Raw genomic sequence first — 20,256 nt, 5'->3', positions numbered from 1 at the left:
GTAGAGGAATGGAATAAACATCCCCTAACCTGTTACTCCAAAGCAAATGGCATATGCAATCGTCCCTCTTAGCTAAGTTAATTATATGAACAACTTATGCCTGAGGGGAAGTAATTGCACAGCATCTAGTAGATGGTATGAAGACACAAAAGAAGAAAGTAGCCACTTCATAAACCTGCATGGCCTGTGCTTAAGCCCAAGAGTTGAAAATAGAACTTCAGCAGTAGTTGAAGGCTTCTTGCTCCCCTATTAAATACTTAAAAATTAATAATATTAGCCAAAAAAAAAAAGACTAAAATGTTGTAATTTCTGTAAACCTCTACTTCAGGTGCTTGTTTGAAAATACCTTCTGCCCCATGTCTTACAGATTTTGCTAAAAATCAGATAACTCCTAAATCCCCTATAAATGCGTAAGTCGGGGTGTTTGCTAGACAACAGAGAACAGCAAAACAGTCACTTGGCCACAGCTGAGATTAAAAATAACTTTCTGCTCCCTCTTGGATCAGGCTTTCCCCCTGCTCCTGATAGTTCCTGCCGTTCTAGGCTTTGAAGTCAGAGATTACACTACTTGTACCTTAGTGAAAAACCTTTATTGTAGAAAGGATACACAACTCAGTGAAGCAGTAATTAAAAAAAAAAAAGAAACCGAGTCAGCTGCTATACTGGGAAGTCCAAGACTGCAGAAGTGCCTAAAAGCACATAGAAATCCATTCATTTCAGAGTGAGACTGAGCCTTAAGAGCACCATTCATGCAGAGACTGCAGGATTATGGAAGGCAAAGGCGTATGACACACTGTGGATAGCAGGCCATTACAGACATCAATTAACTCAGCTGAGTTGGCTTTCCCAGTCTGTATTTTTATTTTGGCAAAGAGTGACTACCATCCCATCTCCCACCTCATTCTGCGAGAGGAAGGGAGGAGAAGAATATCTTTAGAATAACTACTGTGTGCATCTACCCCCCTGTTCAGGACCAGCTCCCAGAAGCAGCCAATAACTGAATAAACTTAAGACTGGTGTAGAAGGCTTCCCATCCAGAAAGAAAAGGCTAAAAAACTAAATAACATTGCTAAGGCTTGAAGTCAAGTCTTTTTTTGTATTTAAAAGGAAAGACTGGATGGAACAAATGCATCTTTTGTTTTAGCACATGCCAGCATCTAGTCTAGTCCTCCCATTTGTCACCTCAGCACCTTGAAAAATGCTGTGTTTGTCTAACCAAAGTTAGGAAAAATTTTCCAGCTCTACTATACAGCATTCCTATTCCCTTAGAGCACAAGCATGTGCAATCTAGATCTGAAATAAAATAAATAAATATAAAAATAAATTTAAAAGGGCTTCAAGACTAGAATGGCATTTTCAGTGGAAGCTGATGGACAACTTGCCTCATCAGAAGCCAAATTTGTATGGCTGCCAAGAGGAAGGAGCTTGAGGCATGCCAGCTGTTAAATCAGTCATCTTGGTTATCATTATAGCAGGTGAGTTTTCTGTAGAAACTCAGCATCATACTTTGAAACACGCAGTACGTTCAACGGCAGTGATCATGCAGCTTGCCTATTTCAGTGTGATGGTACTAGGGGAAGCACTACAGGCCAAGCAGCTACAGGCTGGTAAGGAGCAGGTCACAGCCAGCAATTCAATTAACTTGCACAACAGGAAGCCTACTGAAAGCAGATGGTATCCTACTAAGGCTTGTGTTCTCCTCCTTTAAATGGCCCACAAAAGGCTGCATCTGCATTTGGATGAACCACGGATATGCCTGCAAATTCTTAACAGTACATCCAATAAGCTTTTATTACTGAGGTGGTGGCAATGGGAAAAGAAATTGCTCTGTAGCAACACCCTGCTTTGCAGACCGTTTGCCAACACCTCTCAGATACTATTAGAAGCAGGACACGTACCTTTATCTACTCTTAAAAAAAGATTCTCTCCGAGATGCTGAACTGTTCTTAGAGCCTCTAAGAGATGCCTCAGAGAAAAGGAACCAAGGCCCAGTATATTTCAGGGTTATCCTGTGCTTCACAGAGCAGGTGGCATACAAAGCGCTAATGATAAATCTTAAAACTTTCTTTTTGTTATATAAAACAAGAGTTGTTCCTGTGTAAGTGTTGGTTTCAGACCTCTCACCCCTCCCACATAATTCCTCAGGTGTGAGGGAACCCACTATTTTATGGCTTGATGCTATTTCAATGCTGAGTTTAGAAGACTTAGCCCTAAAGAAACCCAGCTTTTAACTAAAGAAATACAGCTGCAGAAAGAAATAAACATCAGTTAACTCAGAAAGATAACTGGAGATGGCAGTCATGGGAAAACAGCTGCTGGAGAGAGACCTCATAAGGAAAAGGCATGGAGAAAGATGACCTCAAGCAGCAGCCAAGTTTCGTTTATTAAGAAAAAGAAAAAAAGTGGAGCAATTATATTGTTTACCACTCTTCCCATCTCCCATGTAATTGGGAAAACTGATTATAAAGGGCACCCTCCTGAAGTGATGAACTTAAAACTCTGAGAAAGCGAAGGAAGTCCAACTTCTATCTAAATAGCATAACTAAAAACATCCTAGCAGCTGTGGTGCAGTCTAAGCTGTTGTCCAGCATAGATACTTTGTCAAATACGTGTTTGCCTCTACAGCTGCACACTCCTGCAGTTTATAAGACTGGTAACAGGGTATGTGTACACACCACCAGCAGTCTCTGGCATCCCTTCCCCTAAGTACCAGTCTCCTTGAGCTCTACAGCGCTATCAAGATGGTGTAGATGATCCTACCTCTATGATACCTTTCCTTTCTGAGTATAGCAGATATTCCTGTTGTTCCACTTTCGTAACTGTTTACAGACCTCTGTAATTCATCAGAAAGCTGTGCTAATGACAGCTAGTCATGCATTTAGCTCAGGAAACAGTGTTAAGAGCGACATCTGGAATCTCAGTTCTGTGTCTTTCCACGAGTTACTCATTACCACAGCCTCTTTATTATATCACTCTGTGCTATTCTTAAAGCATCACAGAACACATTATTTTCTCCCTATAAATATATAATAGTTGCTATTTTAGAGGTAGGGACTCTTTTCCACCCAGCCCGCCTCCAAACTTCTATAGTACCCCACAGCCAGAAGCACTCGCAGGTCTCCAGATCCATTTGATGTTCAACTCCAAACTGCTCTAGAACACGGTTGTTTTTTCTTTCCTGAAACAGGCCAACTCTGTAAGGGTCTATACCGCAGCTTCAGGGCACTGATCAAAACCACCACAGCAATCAACTCTACAGCTCTGGCTTTGTGTGTCGCTAGCAGTGGTCCTGCATTTCTGCAATAGTTTCATCTATGAATGCCCAAGGAAGCATATAAGCCACAGCTTTGGGAGCTACAGGTCCCTCTGGGCATTTTCTAACCTTCAAAAAGAAGAATCAAGAGGACTTGCAGGCACTGTCTTGAGGTTTCTCAGCACGTGACTCTATATCCAGTGTTCAGCTACTGAACCATTTCAAGTTCATACCATACCATTTCATGTATTGAAAGAGAAAGCATTAACTTGACCTGTGGAACAGTAGCTTTTTCAACAAAATATAGCTGGAACCTTAAAACCTCCCTGAGAGATGCCTTAACACAAGTTAGCCAAAAGAAAAGTCAAGTCTTTGGTTTAAACAAAATGGAAGAAGCACTTGTGATGTTGAAGCACAGCTCCTCTGCCTCAGTTACATCCCAAGATTGGCAGGGTGCTTCGGCCAGCGCAGGGTCTCAACAGGTGGGTAGGAGGGCTGCTTTCACACACACCCCTCATCAACTGACCGTCAGACACAGCCAGCAATTACAACTGAAGCAGATAGCCCTAAGTGCCAACGCTATGGGTCACAGTGGTTTTTGTTTTGCTTTTGGTTGGTTGTTTTTAAACCTGTAGTGTCTTCCAAGTCTCCTATTACAATGTTAGCAGCTGGTGGCAGTTATCTGCAATCAGGCTGCTTTCTGTCAACCTCTTTTAAAGAGGCAGAAATAAACATGGGAGTTATGCTGGCAGAAAATAAAACTCTCAGTTCACTGATTTCCCCTTCCTTCACTCCCTTTACAAATACAACCACTTACAAAATCGGAATAAGGGTACTTGCAGAAATTAATGCAACTGTCAGATAAACACAGCCATAGAAATACACAGCTCTGCATTCCTCCCCATGTACACACACCAGTGCCACGCCAGAACCGTTACCTGTGAAACTAAGGGCAAACAACGCTGCAAACTTACTCACCCCCAGACTGCTGTTCACTTATACAGACTCCTGCATTTTATCCCAACTGGGGTAGCAAAAGCCATCCACACACCAACAGGAAAATACCACAGCACCTGGCAGGGGCAAGAACGGAATCTGCAGTCCTTGCATAATCACATGGGCACAGAACACAATCCCCCTGCCCATCACCCCTTGTTTCTGTACAGTTTACAGAAGTGAAATGTCAAAGATCAGCAGTACTTGCTTTCTTTGGGAGAAGGGGAAGGGTTCCTGAATGCAAACCACTTTGCAAACTCCTCTGGGATTCTGGGATGTGCTGGGAGACAACAGCTAGGCCCACTTCTTCCCTCTCTTCAACCCTCATTTACTACTACCTTGTGTAGCTGATTTGTCCTGTCCTCTTTCACATACCAACCAGCAAAGCCATGTTGGGCAAGTCCTCAGAGGGTTCAGCTGCCAGAAGCACAAGGTGCTGCGATTACTTTGTGGTTTTCTCTTAGATCAGAAAAAAAAAATTTTTCAATAAAGAAAGTAACGCTTAAAACATAAAAGTCCCCCAGTATAACCCAGGAAGAGAGAACAGTACTTCAAGTCTCCTCATACCTTCCTACAAAAACCAGAGGTGGGACCAGACTTCCCTACCTCATTTTTGAACAGAAGATTGATAATGTTTCTGTCAATATTGCTCCCATCTCTCACAGAAAAAAACTGAGCACCAAATGTCAGGCTGAACTGGGGAACCTGCCCTAGGAACAGGTACAGTTCTATTGGTTTTGTACTGGCCAAGCCTCTGCTGACAAAAGTACACTGACAGAATGCAAAAGGTACACTGGGATCCAAGCGACTGACAATCTCACTCCAAGTTAGTTCTCCCCTCCCTCCCAACACCTGTCAAAAGACAAAAGTCAGTTGTACAGGTTCTACCTACCTAAACATGGCTGGCTCCAGAAGAAGGCAGTAGCATGAACTTCAGTCTGGTGCAGGAGGATGCCACAGGTTGGCTATCTGACCCCTGGCAGGCTGAATGGGAATAGGAAGGGCACAGAGAAAGAGCAGGGCAAGGGACAAGTATCAGCTCTTCCATCTGACTGCTCTGCTGCCTTTCACATGCCTTCCACTTTCATCTCTCTCTTGGAACCTCCCAGAGCTATAGCCTCCTGGGTTGTCATGCCTTACAGGATCATTTTTTCTACCCAATATTCATAGGAAAAATATTTACAATCCTTCCAGTAAGTGCCAGACTAGGCACCGTTCTAAGACTGCTCGAAAGGAAGGGAGCCTTCCTCAAGGCTTTTGCTGCAGTTCTAGAGCTCCTGCGGGTAGCTCTGTAGAACCCCTGGCTTCATTCCTGGCAGTCCCATTCCCTGGTCCATCAGTCACAGCAGGCAGCTTCTTGTAGAAACCGTTCAACTACACAAACCTTCTTCCAGGAAGACAGCCCTTACACATTATTAAGTAAAAGCCGTTTCCAAGCAGATAGCAGAGCCAACACTTTCAAAGGCAACATAACAACTAGTCCTGGAAGGAACATACTTCATAAACCATCACTGAGAAATTAAAAGAACCATTTTTTTGGTGTGAAAGACTGAAGGTGTATATACATCCCCTACTCCCTGGTAGCAATTACCTAACCAGAAGTAGGCAGCACTGCCCCTCTCTTTCCCAGCTGCTTGAAGATCTCACACAGGGACAAATAAACATGGGAGTTATATGGGTTCCCGCAGCACTAAAACATCTGCTAAACAAAGCAGTGGAACAAGGATCCCTTTAAGGGATGGTAATGCCTGAATACACTGGAAGCCCACGGGGAACACAGCTCAGGTTTGCAGAGACCCACAAAACACCAACACAAAAAGCACTCCAACTTCCCCATGCCTGATTTTTGTGAAGGTGTGAGGGGAGAAAGGGAATTTTAGGGCATGACAGGGAAAAAAGTTTTCTTGCAAGCAGGTTGTGCAATCCAGAGCTTCAACTGCTGTACTCAGAACAGCTTTTCTTTAGGGAAAGGGAACCAAAACTAACCCTCTCTGAGGCTGGAGATCTCCAAGCCAAAGCTAGCCAACAGGCAGAGATGATCAGATGAGCAAAAAGGATTTGGTAAGCCATTTGCCAGCAACAGGACATCTTCAGAGAGAAGGGAAAGGCGGCCAAGCAGCTTCAGGGCTCCATCCTTGTACAGCCTTCGACCTGACAAAGAAAACAGAAAAGAACAGAAAGAAGCATCAGCCAGAGATGGTGCTGTAGGTTAACTCTATACACTCACAGACGGATGCTCGTTGACACTTTCCTATTTGTTCCCTGATGAACGAAGACAGCCTGCACAAACACTGCATGCACCTTTGAGTCTAGATGTGAAAACAGTGAGCATCCTGTAACACTGCTGTTCCATGGTTTCATATTCTTGCAGGCACAGGAATCAAGTATGTACTAAATTCACCAGGCAGTTGCTTACATGGGAAGTTCTTTTCATGGTACTAAGTCCCAGTGATAGCTTCACATTCTCCCCTCAGGAGGAATCCATCTCTTCATTCCTAACCTCCTCCCCAAAACTGATTCCAACACGATCCAAATCAGCCGAGAGACAGTTCCTGGATGCAATTACATGCAGTCTTTCACCAACGTAACTCCTGTTTCAGGTAGCAGAGGGGTGGTGCCATGGTAAGGTAACCCAGAGACACCACCTTCTAAAGCCAGTGTGTGGTCTCAGTCAGACAGAAGTCCAAGCCTTGAACTTAAGAAGCCAGCAACGCCTGTTACCAGGAGCACAAGATACTTATATAAAAGAACAGAATTCACCCTGTTCTAGCTTCCTCAAAAGTCTACGTGAACCTAAGCTAAGCAGCTTCAGTTTTTCCACAGCAAAAATAAACAGCGTCTTCTCATGATACTTGAGCAAATGCTGCTGCCACTTAGTGCATCACTTCAGCCAATGTCACACCGTGTAGATCCACCCCACCAAGCTGCATTCTGGCATGGCTCACAGCCCTCTCCCAACATCACAGGGATAAGCCCCGCACCGCCACACTCACCTCCCCTGTTCCCATTCTCCACAGGCTCTGCTGAGTAGAAGATATAATCAACAGTGGCTCCAAGCCCCATGGGCATCGTGGTGACCTCTGGGCGTCCCTTCTGTGGCAGGAAGTGGCTGTAGACAGAAGTCAGCTTGAGGCCGTGCTGGATAACACCTGAAGACCTGCACATGAAGAGCCACTGTTTGCCAAGGAAGGAAAGAGAACGATGCAGTGTTCAGTACTGCAGTCACAGCTGAATTTGGATGTTCCCTTGCTGATGCAACTGACCAAACTGTTTCTACTTTATGAACAGTCCTTCAGAATCATTCACTCCACTTACACCAAAACCAAAGCAGACTATGAACTTTCTTTGTCTCCAATACCCAGTTCTGTCTATGGCCTTCATTCTTGACTTCACCAGCACGATGCTGACAGAACAGTGCCCAGCTGCTGGGACAACCCTAGGTGGACCTGACCCTTCCAGACAGCTCTCCTTACTCTCTTCCACCCCCACATTCCTTTCAGCCTTTACTTCAGCCAGATTTTCAGTGCTCAGGAAAGCAAGAACGGGTTTGAAGAGTGGGGCCGTTGAAGGTGCACCAAATTACCTTGGGACAAATGGCTGGGGATCAGGGTCTTTCACCATGGCAGCAGGCTTGGGCCAGTTTGCAGGGCGGTCTGCAAAGGAGCAAAGAGATTCCAGCCAGACCTACACAGATCCTGGAACAGGCTGCTCATCCCAAGTCTGAGAAGCTTCTCCTGAGACCAACGAATCTTTTTGCCCAAGAAGAGCAGATAGCTTCCAGTCACAGGCACCTTAAAGAAAAATATTCACAGGAAACCCCAACTCTAAGACTAACAGGAACATCCTGTGAGCAGATCAGTGCAAACAACTGAGAAGTCATATTCTATCCTGCTAAGGACATGTCCTTAAAGCATTTAATATTATCAGCGCTCAGGGTACTTCAACCTTTGCTCTCAAAGGAAGTTCATTTGCCTTAGCCTACAGCTTACTCTAAGGGTGTCTAGAAAGGCAGAACAGGCACAGAAAGAGCAGAACCCGCCATGCCACAAGGCCCAGAGGTAAGGCAGTGTCTACTGAGTACCAGCCTCCAGAGACATCTATGTTGGGGCCACTGTGACATTACAGTCTTCAGGTTTATTCTACCCCACCAAAAATCCTGAGGCAGAAAAAAAGCAAAATATTTTTATATATATATATATATATATATATATACACACACACACATATTTCACTTTATAAGAAACAGCCTCCAAAAGAGGCTGAATCTCAGTGCATCTCAAGGAACACAGTCAGCATGTAAGAGGGTGGTAAGATTGTACTCCTCTGAGCTCTCGTGGAATCCATTAGTAACCACACACCCACAGAAGGCACCCTTCTGCCTTCCCCTTTTCTCACAAGGCATTGCCTCCACCTCACATTTTCATCAAAACCAAGCTAGGAGAGTCACAAGCTGAAAAATATTCCATTAATACCTGGTTTAGCATCTGTCACACCTTCCAAGAGGTCCAGCTGTGGTGGTCGTTCACAAGCAACATCACAAAAACGAAACTGGAGCAAGAAGTCCCGGCTGTACTTACGTCTGCCTGCAGAGAAAAATACATGTTAAAAGAAGAAAATAACTGCAGCAAAGTCACATCTACAGGGAACATCTGCACACTCTTTAGTCCTTTAGACCTCTTAAGTTTAAGAGAGGTTTTTGTGCCCAAGCACCCTGACCCCATGAGAATGGGAATCACTTAATAACCTAAATGTAGAACAGAAGAGATGAGTAAATGTAGAACAAAGCACAGTTATTGTTACCCCCTTAGCTAACGCAACAGTCATGGTCAGCACCTTGATGAAACAAATCATGTCCCCTCTGAGACAAGGGACTTCAAAGCAGACCAGTTAGTATGCAACTCAAGGAAATGTCTGCCAAAAAAGAAAAAACACCTCTAGAGATCATGTTGAATACAACTTCTACAATCAAGATTCCAACAAAAGCTATTTAGTGTGGGCTTCTTTTTTTTTTTTAATCCTAAGGACAGCAGAGAACAGTCATGATAGTAACTAGGCCCTTAAGAATGATTTGCTAATAGCGGTGTGCAAATACTGCCCAAAACTGCTCCCACAAACACGTGCAGCTGAAAGCTGTGGCTGCTGAACATGGTTTACAACTGCACAAAAGCCTAAGTATGGGAATATGAAAGAGAGAGGGAAACATTTAGCTCCTGACTAGAGAAAGAAAATGGCAGAAACTGGGCTACAGCAATAGACTCCAAAAAAATTATAACCAAGGAAATGGATAAAAGAGAATATTTGCTGTCTCATGCAACACACGCCCAAGCCAGAGACAGCAAGGGCCACAAACTGTCCATCTTCATCAAATTCATGTTCTCAGCGCACACTGGAGCTCACCTGGTTTCTTTGGCTGGCACAGGGTGACATATTGGCAGTTGTCTGTTACACCCAGTGAGCTTGGCCACAGTGGAGTCAGCAGTTTCCGTGAATACCACTGTTGGGAAAAGTCTTCCTGACCAGACACCTGCAAGGAGGCCAGAAACAGGGAGAGGAAATATCAGCACACCGAGCAGAACTTTTGCAAGATAGAGACAATGTACATACATACACTTGCCAAGAGCAAGACAGGAGAATGCCCTCATAGAAAGGCATGACCTAAACTATTCAGAATATGGTGCAGATATAACCCTTCAGCTGTGGGGGATAGATACAATTAGCTAAAAGTCACTTGACCAGATACTTTGCAGGCATCTATTATTGAACTGATGATTTAGCTTGAAAGCTAATGTTGTATTTGATCATGGATACACAGTAACAGGTAACAAGAAACTCTAACACAGGTGCTCATTTCAAACCATTTTCAGATCAGACATCCACATAAAATTTCACTAAGTCTTGGTGGAGTTGTGCTTCCCTACACTTCCAGTCACGCAAGAGCAAAAATCCCACAGAAAGGGAAAACAAGGACCTGAAATTAAGTGGTCTCTTTTTAACTGGTCTGCCTCAAGAGAAACCAAAAAAGCGGTGGCGGAAACAACACACACACATTTGTCGGTTTCTTTCCCAGCAGTACTGGAGGCATCGGGGAAGGCTGCTGAGTAACTGAATTCAGGATCTGGACTACCTCCTTACAAGAGAAAGAATGCAGCCATGCATTTCTCTAGCAGCACGCAATAAAGAACTACCCAATCTCAGTTCTGGCTGGTACCTACCTTCCAGGCTGGCATCCCATGGTAGGAAAGTTCACCGTTCCGGATGAATTTGTAGAGTGGAGAATCAGGTACAGAGTTCAGGTCTCCACATAAGATGACAGGATAGTGGCTGCCTTCAGCAGTTCTTGCAACCTTGTCAATCTCTGCTAGAAGCAAGGCCATCTGGGCCAGTTTGATATCTCCCCGCCGGGGATTGAACAAAACATGAGTGTTGGCCACACACAAAGGACTGACTGCCTTCAGATCTAGGCCCTCTGGAAGCAGAGGCTGTAGCAGCAGCACCAAGCCCACGTTATCCCGACTGAGGACATCTAGGCCAGGGCGGAAGTATTCTATGGGGCTGAGGCTGATCAGCTGGAACCTGCTGTGCTTATAGCACACTGCACAGCCATCTGTCTTCGTCCCAGTTCTCCGTTTATAGACGCACGCAAAGCCTGAAAAGAAACCATCACCTATTAAAAGGATTATCCAGTCACTACTTCAGGTTCCCCCCATCTGCTGGGGAGTTCAGCAAGTCTGTGTAGCAGAAGAGGTTCTCACTACATTTGGGCACAGCATTATACCCAATTCTCAGTTATATTATACCCAAATCACAGTTTACCATTTATCGTTGAGGACATTTTCCCTCTTCTTGTCCTTACAGGACTCTGATCTGTCAATTCTGAGAAAGATCAGTTACAAAACAAAGGGTAATGGTCTAGGCAGACAGTTCAAAAGTAGGGCCAGCAGTCACCCAACAAAGACGATGAGCTCTCTCAAGACCAAGTGCTTTGAAGACGTTAAGTAGGAAGCACTGCTTGGCCAGTTCCATGAACTGGAGGTACAGACACACAAAAGCAGGACATACCCATCTCCTTGAACGCCGGTTCCAGCTGCTCACAGTAATGGTTCTCTTGCACCTCCTGGAGACACAGAACCTAGAAGGAAGGCAGAGACCTCACTCGCTCCACCATTATTTGCTAGTAACCACGTCCACTCACATGTCAACCCTGCAACCAAGAAGGTCATCACTGCAACTCTGTCCTGTATTCCCAGATTGAGAGCAGTAACTTTCTGGGTCACATTAATTTACCACTCAGTTTTCCAGTGATGAGGCAGGAGATCCTTCATCAAACAGGACTCAAAGAATAAAGTCATGAAGTCCTCTTCCATGCAGGCTTCCCCTCCTGTGCTGCCTCATAAACCTGGTTCTTTTCTCCCCAAACACACATTATCTCTTCTTCCTCTACTTCTGCTGCTTAAAGAAGTTAAGCCCTGCCATCAAAGTATGACCATTTTCTACAGTAACACAGTAAAAGCAAGAGACACACCAAAAAAACATACACACAAGGCCTCAAGTACTCTCAGAGGAATCGGTGTTCAGTTACCAAGCAGGCAGTATCTTCCCAGGACTTCCCCCCCATCTTTCCCTCCCCCTAAATACTGTTAGATCAAACAAGGAATTCAAATTCTGGTGACACTGATGTGGGAAGGGCTCTGTCATACTCACATCAGGATCCCAGTGCTGGATCTCCTGCAAAAGATTTGGAAGGCGGTAGTTCCAGTTCAGGATGTCTGGATGACAGTGTAAGTAGAGTTCAAAGCCCTGCTCCACCAGGTCCTGAGCAAGGATGTTGTAAGACATGACTCGAAATTCGAAGAGAGGAGTGTTTTTTGAGACCTCCTCTAGCATACAGGGCTGGACAGAAAGATCTTCCCAGTCTCTCCATAAAATCTCTATACGCAAGAGACAAAAAGCCAAGTTACAGCTCTGCTGGGTACCCTGCTGATAATTTTGTTCTCCTTGGGATGCAGGAAATAGCCATTTTCATTCTCTAAGCCAGGGCGTTCTACCCTCTGAGCAAACCCTCACCTGCTCTGGTTTTCAGGTGCTCTTTTTGCCTTTGGATAGTTGTCAATGGGGACGGCATAACAGTCCAGAGTCAAGCATACTGAAACACTTGACCAGTTTTGGGGTGCTTTTAACATTATAAAGCCAGCACTTGAGAACACTTCCTGGGAAATGAACATATATTGATGTTCACACCAGACAATCTAATAGCACAGAGACTACTAGCTGTGACCAGCCCTCCCTCAGCAAAAACTCACTTTATAGTTTTCACTAGCAGATCCTGTCAATTCTGCATGGACAGATACAATCAATGTCTTACTGAAAGCAAGCACAGACACAATAAACTGACCACATTCACTACAAATACAAATCCCAAACTGAACGTTAGATTCAGGGCTGTTAACTACTGACCATGGTAGGGTACCTCTGTCAGGAGAGGACAAAATTGTACTGTATCCTGAATGGGCCAGGCTGGGGGCTTCACTGGCACTGGCTTTGCATCACATGCTAAACTCCAGGCCAGCACAGCTGGGTCTTCATTCTGCACTTCTACACCGATAGCAGCACAGCCAGCTATCTGGTGATCCGTCTGTGGCACCACAGTCGCCCAAGAGGCGCTGCCTGTTACAGCCACTGCTTCCTCTGCTGGTGATTTTGCCAGTTCAGTCACTGCATCATCTTGCGGTTCTGAAGAAGCCAAGCCGTGTAGCTCTGTGAGCTGCTGACCAGGGCACTGCGTGACTTCTGGAGCTGAACTCAGGTCACTGAGGCTAGTCATCAATAGCTCTGAACCTTCTAACCAGTCACTAGTGAGCGTAACTGATACTTTCCCCACTGCCGGAACTCTCTCACTGTCTGGTAAGTTCCCTGCTCCTTCCTCCAGCCACTGCTGGAGAAGAGCTTCTTGTTCTTCTGGGACTGAACTTCCTCTGGTCGCAGCAAAGACACCTTCTATCTGGGTGGACGTGCTCTTCGCCAGAAGCACATTCTTTCGACAGGTAAAGAAAGCATCTGCCATTAAAACAAACAAAGCCAACATAAGACAGATGGAAATCCTTTCTAAATCACTCATTTTCCTATAGATTTGCTGTAACACTGTGCAATACAACCATTCAGTACGGCAACCCAAATAAATGACTTCTCTGAAGAAAACCAGTTACAGTCTGAATAACTTACCCTGCCTCCTCCTGAATGTGTGGCCACAGTCCAATTCTAGTAACACTATTCAAAGTCACTGAAACTATACAGGATGGCAATGGCTTTACCAGCTCTAGGGAATGCAGTTCTAACTTACGCAGCGCCACGGCCCATCAGCCAAGCTAAAAGGCCTTGTGGAAACTATCAGCACTCAGCAACAGAGGTAAAGGCACAGTCTGTAGAAGTTAGCTGATGGAGTGTATGGGCTAAGAAGCCAAGCTCTTGTAGATCACCACTTGGAGCAAGTTTCTTCCCAGGGACTGAGTAAGAAAGTAGTGCTCAGCTAAAAGGATAAAACATATCACAAAATGTGTCAGAGAAGAAAATCTGTTCTGTTATTAAGACGTAAAAAATAGACACAGAGGGACCAATGTGTGCAGTCAAGAGCCTTATTTGAGAGAATATACGCACAGAAGAACTATGGATCACCTGATGACTGACATCTGTAAACTTACTAAGTTAATGACTTACTAAGACAAAGTAAGACATTAAAAAAATCCCTGTTGTTAATGTCACGCTTCAATATATGAATACTGGTGGGGTAAAGCAGAAAAAGACTGGGACTCTTTATTTGCATCTATACAAGAGTTGATGGCATTTACATTTTGCTATGAATTCTGTGCAGACACTACTCCCTACCATTGACTAGCAATTTCTGTTTCTACAAATCACTTTTTCTCTGCTGTCACTGTGCCAGTCAGCCACAGCAGTAACATACAGGAGTCAGCAACATCCCTGTGCGCTTTTACTGTACACTGCGCGCCAAAGCTTTCTGTAGGTGTCAGAAACGGAGCTTTACAAACCACAGTCCCCTCTGTAGTTTTGTAACTAAGCTGACGAACATCAAAAACACCAACGCACCAAGGTAATTATTTTCACACAACGCCAGCCAGGCTGTGACAAGAGCCTGTTACTGCAGAACAAGAGCTGAATGTGAGAGGACTCAAGCTGCTCACAGCAGCTGCCACAGGCCCGGGGGCAGGTTCGGGCAGAAGGGCGGCTTTGCCCCACCGCAGTCACCAGGGGCTGTGAAGAAGCAGCAGGGTCTCGGAGCTCTGAGCAATGCTGATGCGCACAAAGCCCACCCATGAGCCACCCGCAGGTCCTTGTGGAGGCACAGGCCTCCGCGCAGCGCAGCTCCACAGATCCGCCCTGGCCTGCAGCGCAAGCGCGGGCGGGAGGCTGCAGCCCCACGCACCCCGCCACCTGCACTGCGCCGCAGCAGCCGGCAGCTGTCCCCAGCCCGGCCCCAGCAGCCGCCCGGCCCCAGCAGCCCCGGCCCGGCACCGCCGCCCGCGGGCAGCGGCCCCGGGCCCGCCCGCCGCGCCTCTGCCCAGGCCGGGCGACCCGGCGGGCCGCGGCGCTACGCGAGGGCGCTGGCTGCCGGCCGCCCAGGCCCCCCGGGCCGTAACGCCTCAGGCCGGGCCGCGGGGAGCCGAGGGGCACCCGCCCCCCCGCTCCTGCCGGCCCCCGCCGCCGCCGCCGCCACCCGCCCGGGGCCGGGTTACCTCGGAGGGCCCGGAGGAGCCGCGCCGCCGGCAGCAGCACGTAGCAGAGCACGGTGCCGATCATACCGCCCGGCGCTGCACGGCCTCCGCCGCCCCCGGCCCGGCCCCAGCGAGGCGACGCGACGCGCCGGCCCCGCCTCAGCAACGACCTGACGGCGCGGCCGCGGTGCGGGCCCCGCCATTGCGCACGCACTCACCGCGGCGGGCCGGCTCCGCGCTGGGGCCGCGCTAGGGACGGCCGGGGCCTAGCGGGCGGCTGCGGCCTGGAGGGCGGCTACGGCCCGGCCTGACGCTGCTGTGGGGCCGCCCCCTCGCTGCGGGCCCGGCCGGGGTGGGGCGGCCTGGGCCGCTGTGGGGCAGGGGCGCGGCCGGGGTTCGGGAGCTGTGACCCCGGGCGGGATGACGTGACCCCGGGCGGGATGCCGGCAGCTGTCTGGCCCTGCCACCCTGAAAAATGCGTTTTCAGACGCGCACCTGCCATCCTGCAGAAATCTAAACAGAAAGGAAAATTTCCAGGAGTTTTTTCCCACCTGGAAAGCCACGGAGCAAATAAAGGCCCATTTGCTCCGGATGAGTTAATAATTACACAGGTTTTGCAAACGCGGGTGACAACAGCCAAGGTGCTGCAGCCGGGTGCTGGTGTGACGGTGAGATGCGGGCCAGGCTCCCTCAGTCGTAGCAGCCCTGCAAAACCAGCCCCTCACACCCCGCTGTCAGCATGCCGTGGCCTGTGCAAGCCGAGACCTGTTGCGTGCTGAAAGCGGACGGTTTCATGTGAAAAGAGAAGTCCTGGTTGAAGTCCATGTTGTTAATGTTTTGCTTCATCCCATGTTCAAATGTGTACAACACCCAAAGGCAAACAGATCACACTGAACGCGGCTACAGCTTTTTACACCAAACAGGCTCTTCTAATGTGGGATCTCGGTGGCCACCTTCCAAACTCTAAGATGGGCACTTGCAACGAAGTCAACACCCATGCCAACCCTGCCTTTTGTGCTGACGAGTGCAGCCAAACTGCTCCCTTGTTGACCAGCTGCTGTCTCACAGGTTATACTGAGACCGAATAGTTTTTGGGGGACAACCTGCCTCTTTCTTACCCTATTTGTGTACGGTGATTAGCAAAATGGCCATCCACAGGTAGTATGTGAGCTGATATTATAATGTATATAAATAGCCCCACCAGTCTCATTTTCAAATCCCCAGTTATAAAACACGGCAGAGCATAGACACAGTGACTTGTCTCAAGTCTCATGGATGTCCCACAGATGCCTCTGGCAACGCACAGAACTGGGCTGTGGTCTCCCATCTCCTGCTGCAGTAAGCAAATCTCTAGAAACCATCGTTGGTTACTAGTCAGAAAATGGAGGGTGTTCTCCAGAGGAAGGATCTGCAACGTTAAGGGCCGATGACTCGGGCAATTAAAACAAGGGTATTCTTTAAAAGGAAAGGTCTAAGAAAGTGTCTTCATACCCAACCCACATTAAGATAACCAGACTGAAATCAGAGAAGAATGTTAGCCGGTGCCACAAACAAGCAAGTATGCAGATAGCCACAGTTGTTTGGCCTACACTAGAAAAAATATTTACAAACTTTGGCAATAAAATCAAAGCTGACAACGATCCTCTGCTTCAGGGTCAAACCTTCCACTGGCTTTTGTGGCATTTTGTTCTGTATCTGAATATAACCCTACCATGGTCTCTAGTGACTGGACTACTTGAGAACTATGAGAACTATGTAGAAACTTGGGGAATCAAACCACCAAAAATACCCTATCCTTGGGGAAATGGATTTTGTCTTCCTCTCCGTACAGCCCATATTACACCATGTAGGCTACATAAACTTCAAAGTGTGTACAAAAGATTAGGTTCACTGAGCATCACCCATAACGGAGAGATTTCTAATTGTATGTGTTAGTCAACCTTTATCAGAAAGCCTCTTGTGTTACAGTTTTGGTTTTAGCCCCTTAGGAAAGGTCACAAAGTCCTCAGTATAAATGATGTAAAATAATAAGCATTGAACCAGTTTTGGCACCAACAGTAGCTGGTGGGATGAATGAGTACTTGATTCGAGGCCCCATTAAGTGCTGACATGTTTACAAGCCACAGTTTATTACCGAACGTGCCGGGAATTTGGCAGTAGGGAAGTCTGAAGCTGTTCAAGGCTAATAAGGCAAATACATTCCTTCTAGCCTCATCTCCTTTAAGACCGTAACAGCCACAGCGTGGCTTTCTCATGAAATTGTACAAACTGGAATACAAACTCAAAGGAGAGGAGAACTCTTCACAGCAGCCTGGCACAACTCTGGTATATCTGGGGGGGTTCATGGCCAAACCCGCAGCTGTTCTTTTCTCAGTTACGAGCAAGTTGATGGGATCCCAGAGTGACAGGGTTTCCAGCACTGAATGTGCCCCCCTTGGAGTTGGAAGGTGCAGGTGAGGGCACAGGAGAAGGGGGGTGGCCAGATGGGGTAGCTGCAGGCTCCACAGGGCTTTCTCGTGACACCTGGCCAGTCCCTGCAAGCAGGAAATGGGATTCTCCTGTTTGTAGGCAGCGTAAACCAAGAACACAGATCTTACAAGTGGCACCATTCCTACTGGAAATGTTTTAATCGTAGCCAAGCGGCTGCGCTTTTTGTGTGTAGGTGTGAGGAACTTACAGGGCTTAGGAGGTGGCTGTGAACTCCTCATTTACGGAAGAGAAAAAGTAAATGAACCCACCGCTCACTGGTGGTGACACAAAGAATGAGTCTGAGAAGGACACAGGTGCGGTGTTTAGTTCCTAGCGAACTCACTTCAAAACTAGTCAGAAACGGCCAAGGGAAAATCACCAGCACCCAAGAGGAACAGCTGCTGCAGCAGGCTGATCGCCAGGTGGGAAGGCTTCCCTTCCCCAGGCCAGGCGGCAGCAAGGAGAAAGGTGGCAAGCGGGGACCCAGGGTGCCAGTGCCCAGAGGTGGGAGCTGCCATCCGGGAGCGGCTTGGAAAAAACAAAATGCATCAGAAGAGGGCTTGCTAGTACCAGCCTCCAACAACTGGTTGTTTTGCTTTTTTCTCCATCTAAATTATTCATATTAGGATGGAAGGGAAAAAAATCAGTATTTTATTTATTTTTTCCACAAATATCTAACATTTTTTTTTACAATTTCTCTAGAAGTCTTTTGATATCCACAGTGGCATGTCTTAAAATAGGAGATAAAGATCTGATACCCTTGACTAGATGAGCAAGCTAAGGCACACACAGTTTTTTCCAAACCACAATAAACCTGATTTCTCAGTTTTTCAGTAGGTGAAAGCATTTAGGATATTAGTTCCTAAATACTTTGCTTAGACACAAAGTCACGTCTCACAGCCATTTCCTTAGATTCCTTCAACTCTTAATACATAAAACTTAGTGTAATCATATAGTTTGACACATCACTAGATTAACTGATTCCTTACGGAACGTAAAAAAATGCTTATATTTGAGCGTTTAGTATCATTTTGTCTGCATACTGCAAAATGCTATGTTCCATTTTATGAGTTGCCCCAGTTGAGCTGTTATTCTGATGTATTTCTTATGCCAGACATTCAGAATGAAAGAAGAGAGGACGACCTTGGTCACTTCCTTTCACAGCTGAAGTTCCTGAGTATATATCAATTAGATTTTATCCTGGCAGAGGAGGAGAACAATTTATTAAAATCTTCATCTGACCTTTATGTCCATCACTAGTGATTCTAAGAGGCACCAGTTCATTAGTTTAGCAGCATGACCTAGGACCTTGTTGCAATGCTAGGCAAAAGATAAGCATTTTCTCTACCCCACAGAGCTATTAATGTATAAATTGCTGGTCTGATTTATTGAATACCAGTATAACACAAATGAGGGGACCACATAAAGCAACGTAACCAGGAAACAGGCATTGTTAACCTGGCATGAGAGAAGGGATTTGCAGTTATCTGGATGTGTCCCTTACAGGTTGAACGTCAAACCATGGAGTGAACCTCCCTCTTAGCTCCTGGTTCGTGACTGGTACAAGCTGTGTGTAAGGCAGGCTGCCCAGAAAACTGGGTCTGCAACCCCAGCACCTGGGGGAAGGAGAGGGTGATAAGGAGTCTCCAGATCCATTTCTTTCCACTGCATCGGTTTTAACACCAACAATCATGATTCAATGCTTTTCAGATTTCTGCTTGAATCTGTATTATCATCTGTATCAGTGCCAACCTCTACAGTTCTGCAGGGATGCAGGGGCCACTTCTGGATCTACCTCAGAAGGCTGGGTGCACACACTGGAGGACTGGCTGACATACTGGGCACATGACAGCCATGTTATCAGGGGATGATACAGTCTGGATGGGTTTTGTATAGCACAGCCTGTTCCACAGCGTGGGAAGTTTATTTTTATCAGGATGTCCAGCACTGTAGGGCCATTAAGCAAAGAGCATCAGTGGGTACTGTCATAATGTCCCAAATCTTTGGTTCTACTTGTCTCGTGAGTTCTTTACACAGGATTTAGACCTATTTTTACCCTTTGTTTTGTCTTTCTCGCACTAAATTAAAGCACGTAAACCCATCATTTGAACAGAAGTCTGGCAGAAGGAAAAGGTTTAATGAAGGCACTGCAGCTGCAGGGCTGGTTGAAATGTGGTGACGAGGCTGCCAGCTGGCCAGTCTTTACCTCACAGAGATCTGATTGAACAGCCAAACTGCAAGCTCCACGACACGCATCAATGGAGTGACACCCAAGAAGAGTACAAAATTACAGGTCGATAGCCTGGAGCTCTAAAAGGAAATAAGGAGTAAGGGAAGAAGGTAGTAAAAGCAGTGACAGGGAATGAAAAGGAAGATTCAGACTGGGAAAAAATTATATATTATGTTATTAGCCAGGAATTATTTTGGCAAAATTACTCTTCATTATTTTTTATGCATTTATTCCTCTTAAAAAGGAATTTTCCAAATTCTCCCTCTAACTATAAAATAAATTATGAATTGTAGGCAAGAGAAGTTGTATCACTTCCAGTGGGTCTAGTTACACTCAGTCTGAATATACAATAGCATTCAAATGCTTTCTCTTCTGCCACGCATAAAGAGTATTACAAAGCATTCCCAGTTTGATGGCAGAGTCACCCAACGGTGTCCTGCCTGTGCCTGGGGAAGTGTGACTCACTTCAGGAGAGCTAGGAGGAGCTGGCATGGGTGGGTTTGGCTTGTAGGTATGTGAGGAAATGGGGTGAAGAGGGGAAATTTGCTTTGCCTGGTGGGCTCAGAAATTGCAAAAGGGGA

The 20,256-nt window shown here is 46.4% G+C and overlaps 1 protein-coding gene across 8 annotated transcripts in view; it reads right to left on the bottom strand.

The window, feature by feature from the left end:
* ANGEL1 (angel homolog 1) overlaps positions 1-15,546 on the bottom strand; it is a 31,577-nt gene extending 16,031 nt beyond the window's left edge. The window contains exons 1-12 of one of the 8 annotated variants that reach the window (XM_056347120.1): positions 14,998-15,137; positions 12,704-13,303; positions 11,951-12,177; positions 11,309-11,378; positions 10,462-10,895; positions 9,647-9,773; positions 8,722-8,832; positions 7,833-7,902; positions 7,243-7,406; positions 6,236-6,400; positions 5,142-5,233; positions 569-4,708 (exon numbers count right to left, since the gene is read on the bottom strand). In XM_056347120.1, coding sequence (XP_056203095.1) covers positions 5,142-5,233; positions 6,236-6,400; positions 7,243-7,406; positions 7,833-7,902; positions 8,722-8,832; positions 9,647-9,773; positions 10,462-10,895; positions 11,309-11,378; positions 11,951-12,177; positions 12,704-13,303; positions 14,998-15,061 — 2,124 coding nt within the window. In that variant the 5' untranslated portion in view covers positions 15,062-15,137 and the 3' untranslated portion in view covers positions 569-4,708. Of the gene's footprint in view, positions 1-568; positions 5,234-6,235; positions 6,401-7,242; positions 7,424-7,832; positions 8,041-8,721; positions 8,833-9,646; positions 9,774-10,461; positions 10,896-11,308; positions 11,379-11,950; positions 12,178-12,703; positions 13,304-13,586; positions 14,676-14,997; positions 15,138-15,194; positions 15,363-15,471 lie in introns of those variants that run through there. The other 7 variants (XM_056347126.1, XM_056347122.1, XM_056347123.1 and 4 more) reach the window with 7 other exon arrangements.
* Between the last annotated feature and the right edge of the window lie 4,710 nt (positions 15,547-20,256).

The sequence above is a fragment of the Falco biarmicus genome, chromosome 7, assembly GCF_023638135.1.
Source record: "Falco biarmicus isolate bFalBia1 chromosome 7, bFalBia1.pri, whole genome shotgun sequence".
Classification (NCBI taxonomy): domain Eukaryota; kingdom Metazoa; phylum Chordata; class Aves; order Falconiformes; family Falconidae; genus Falco; species Falco biarmicus.
Note: the sequence above shows the minus strand (reverse complement) of the source record. Positions and strands in the feature narration are given on the sequence as shown.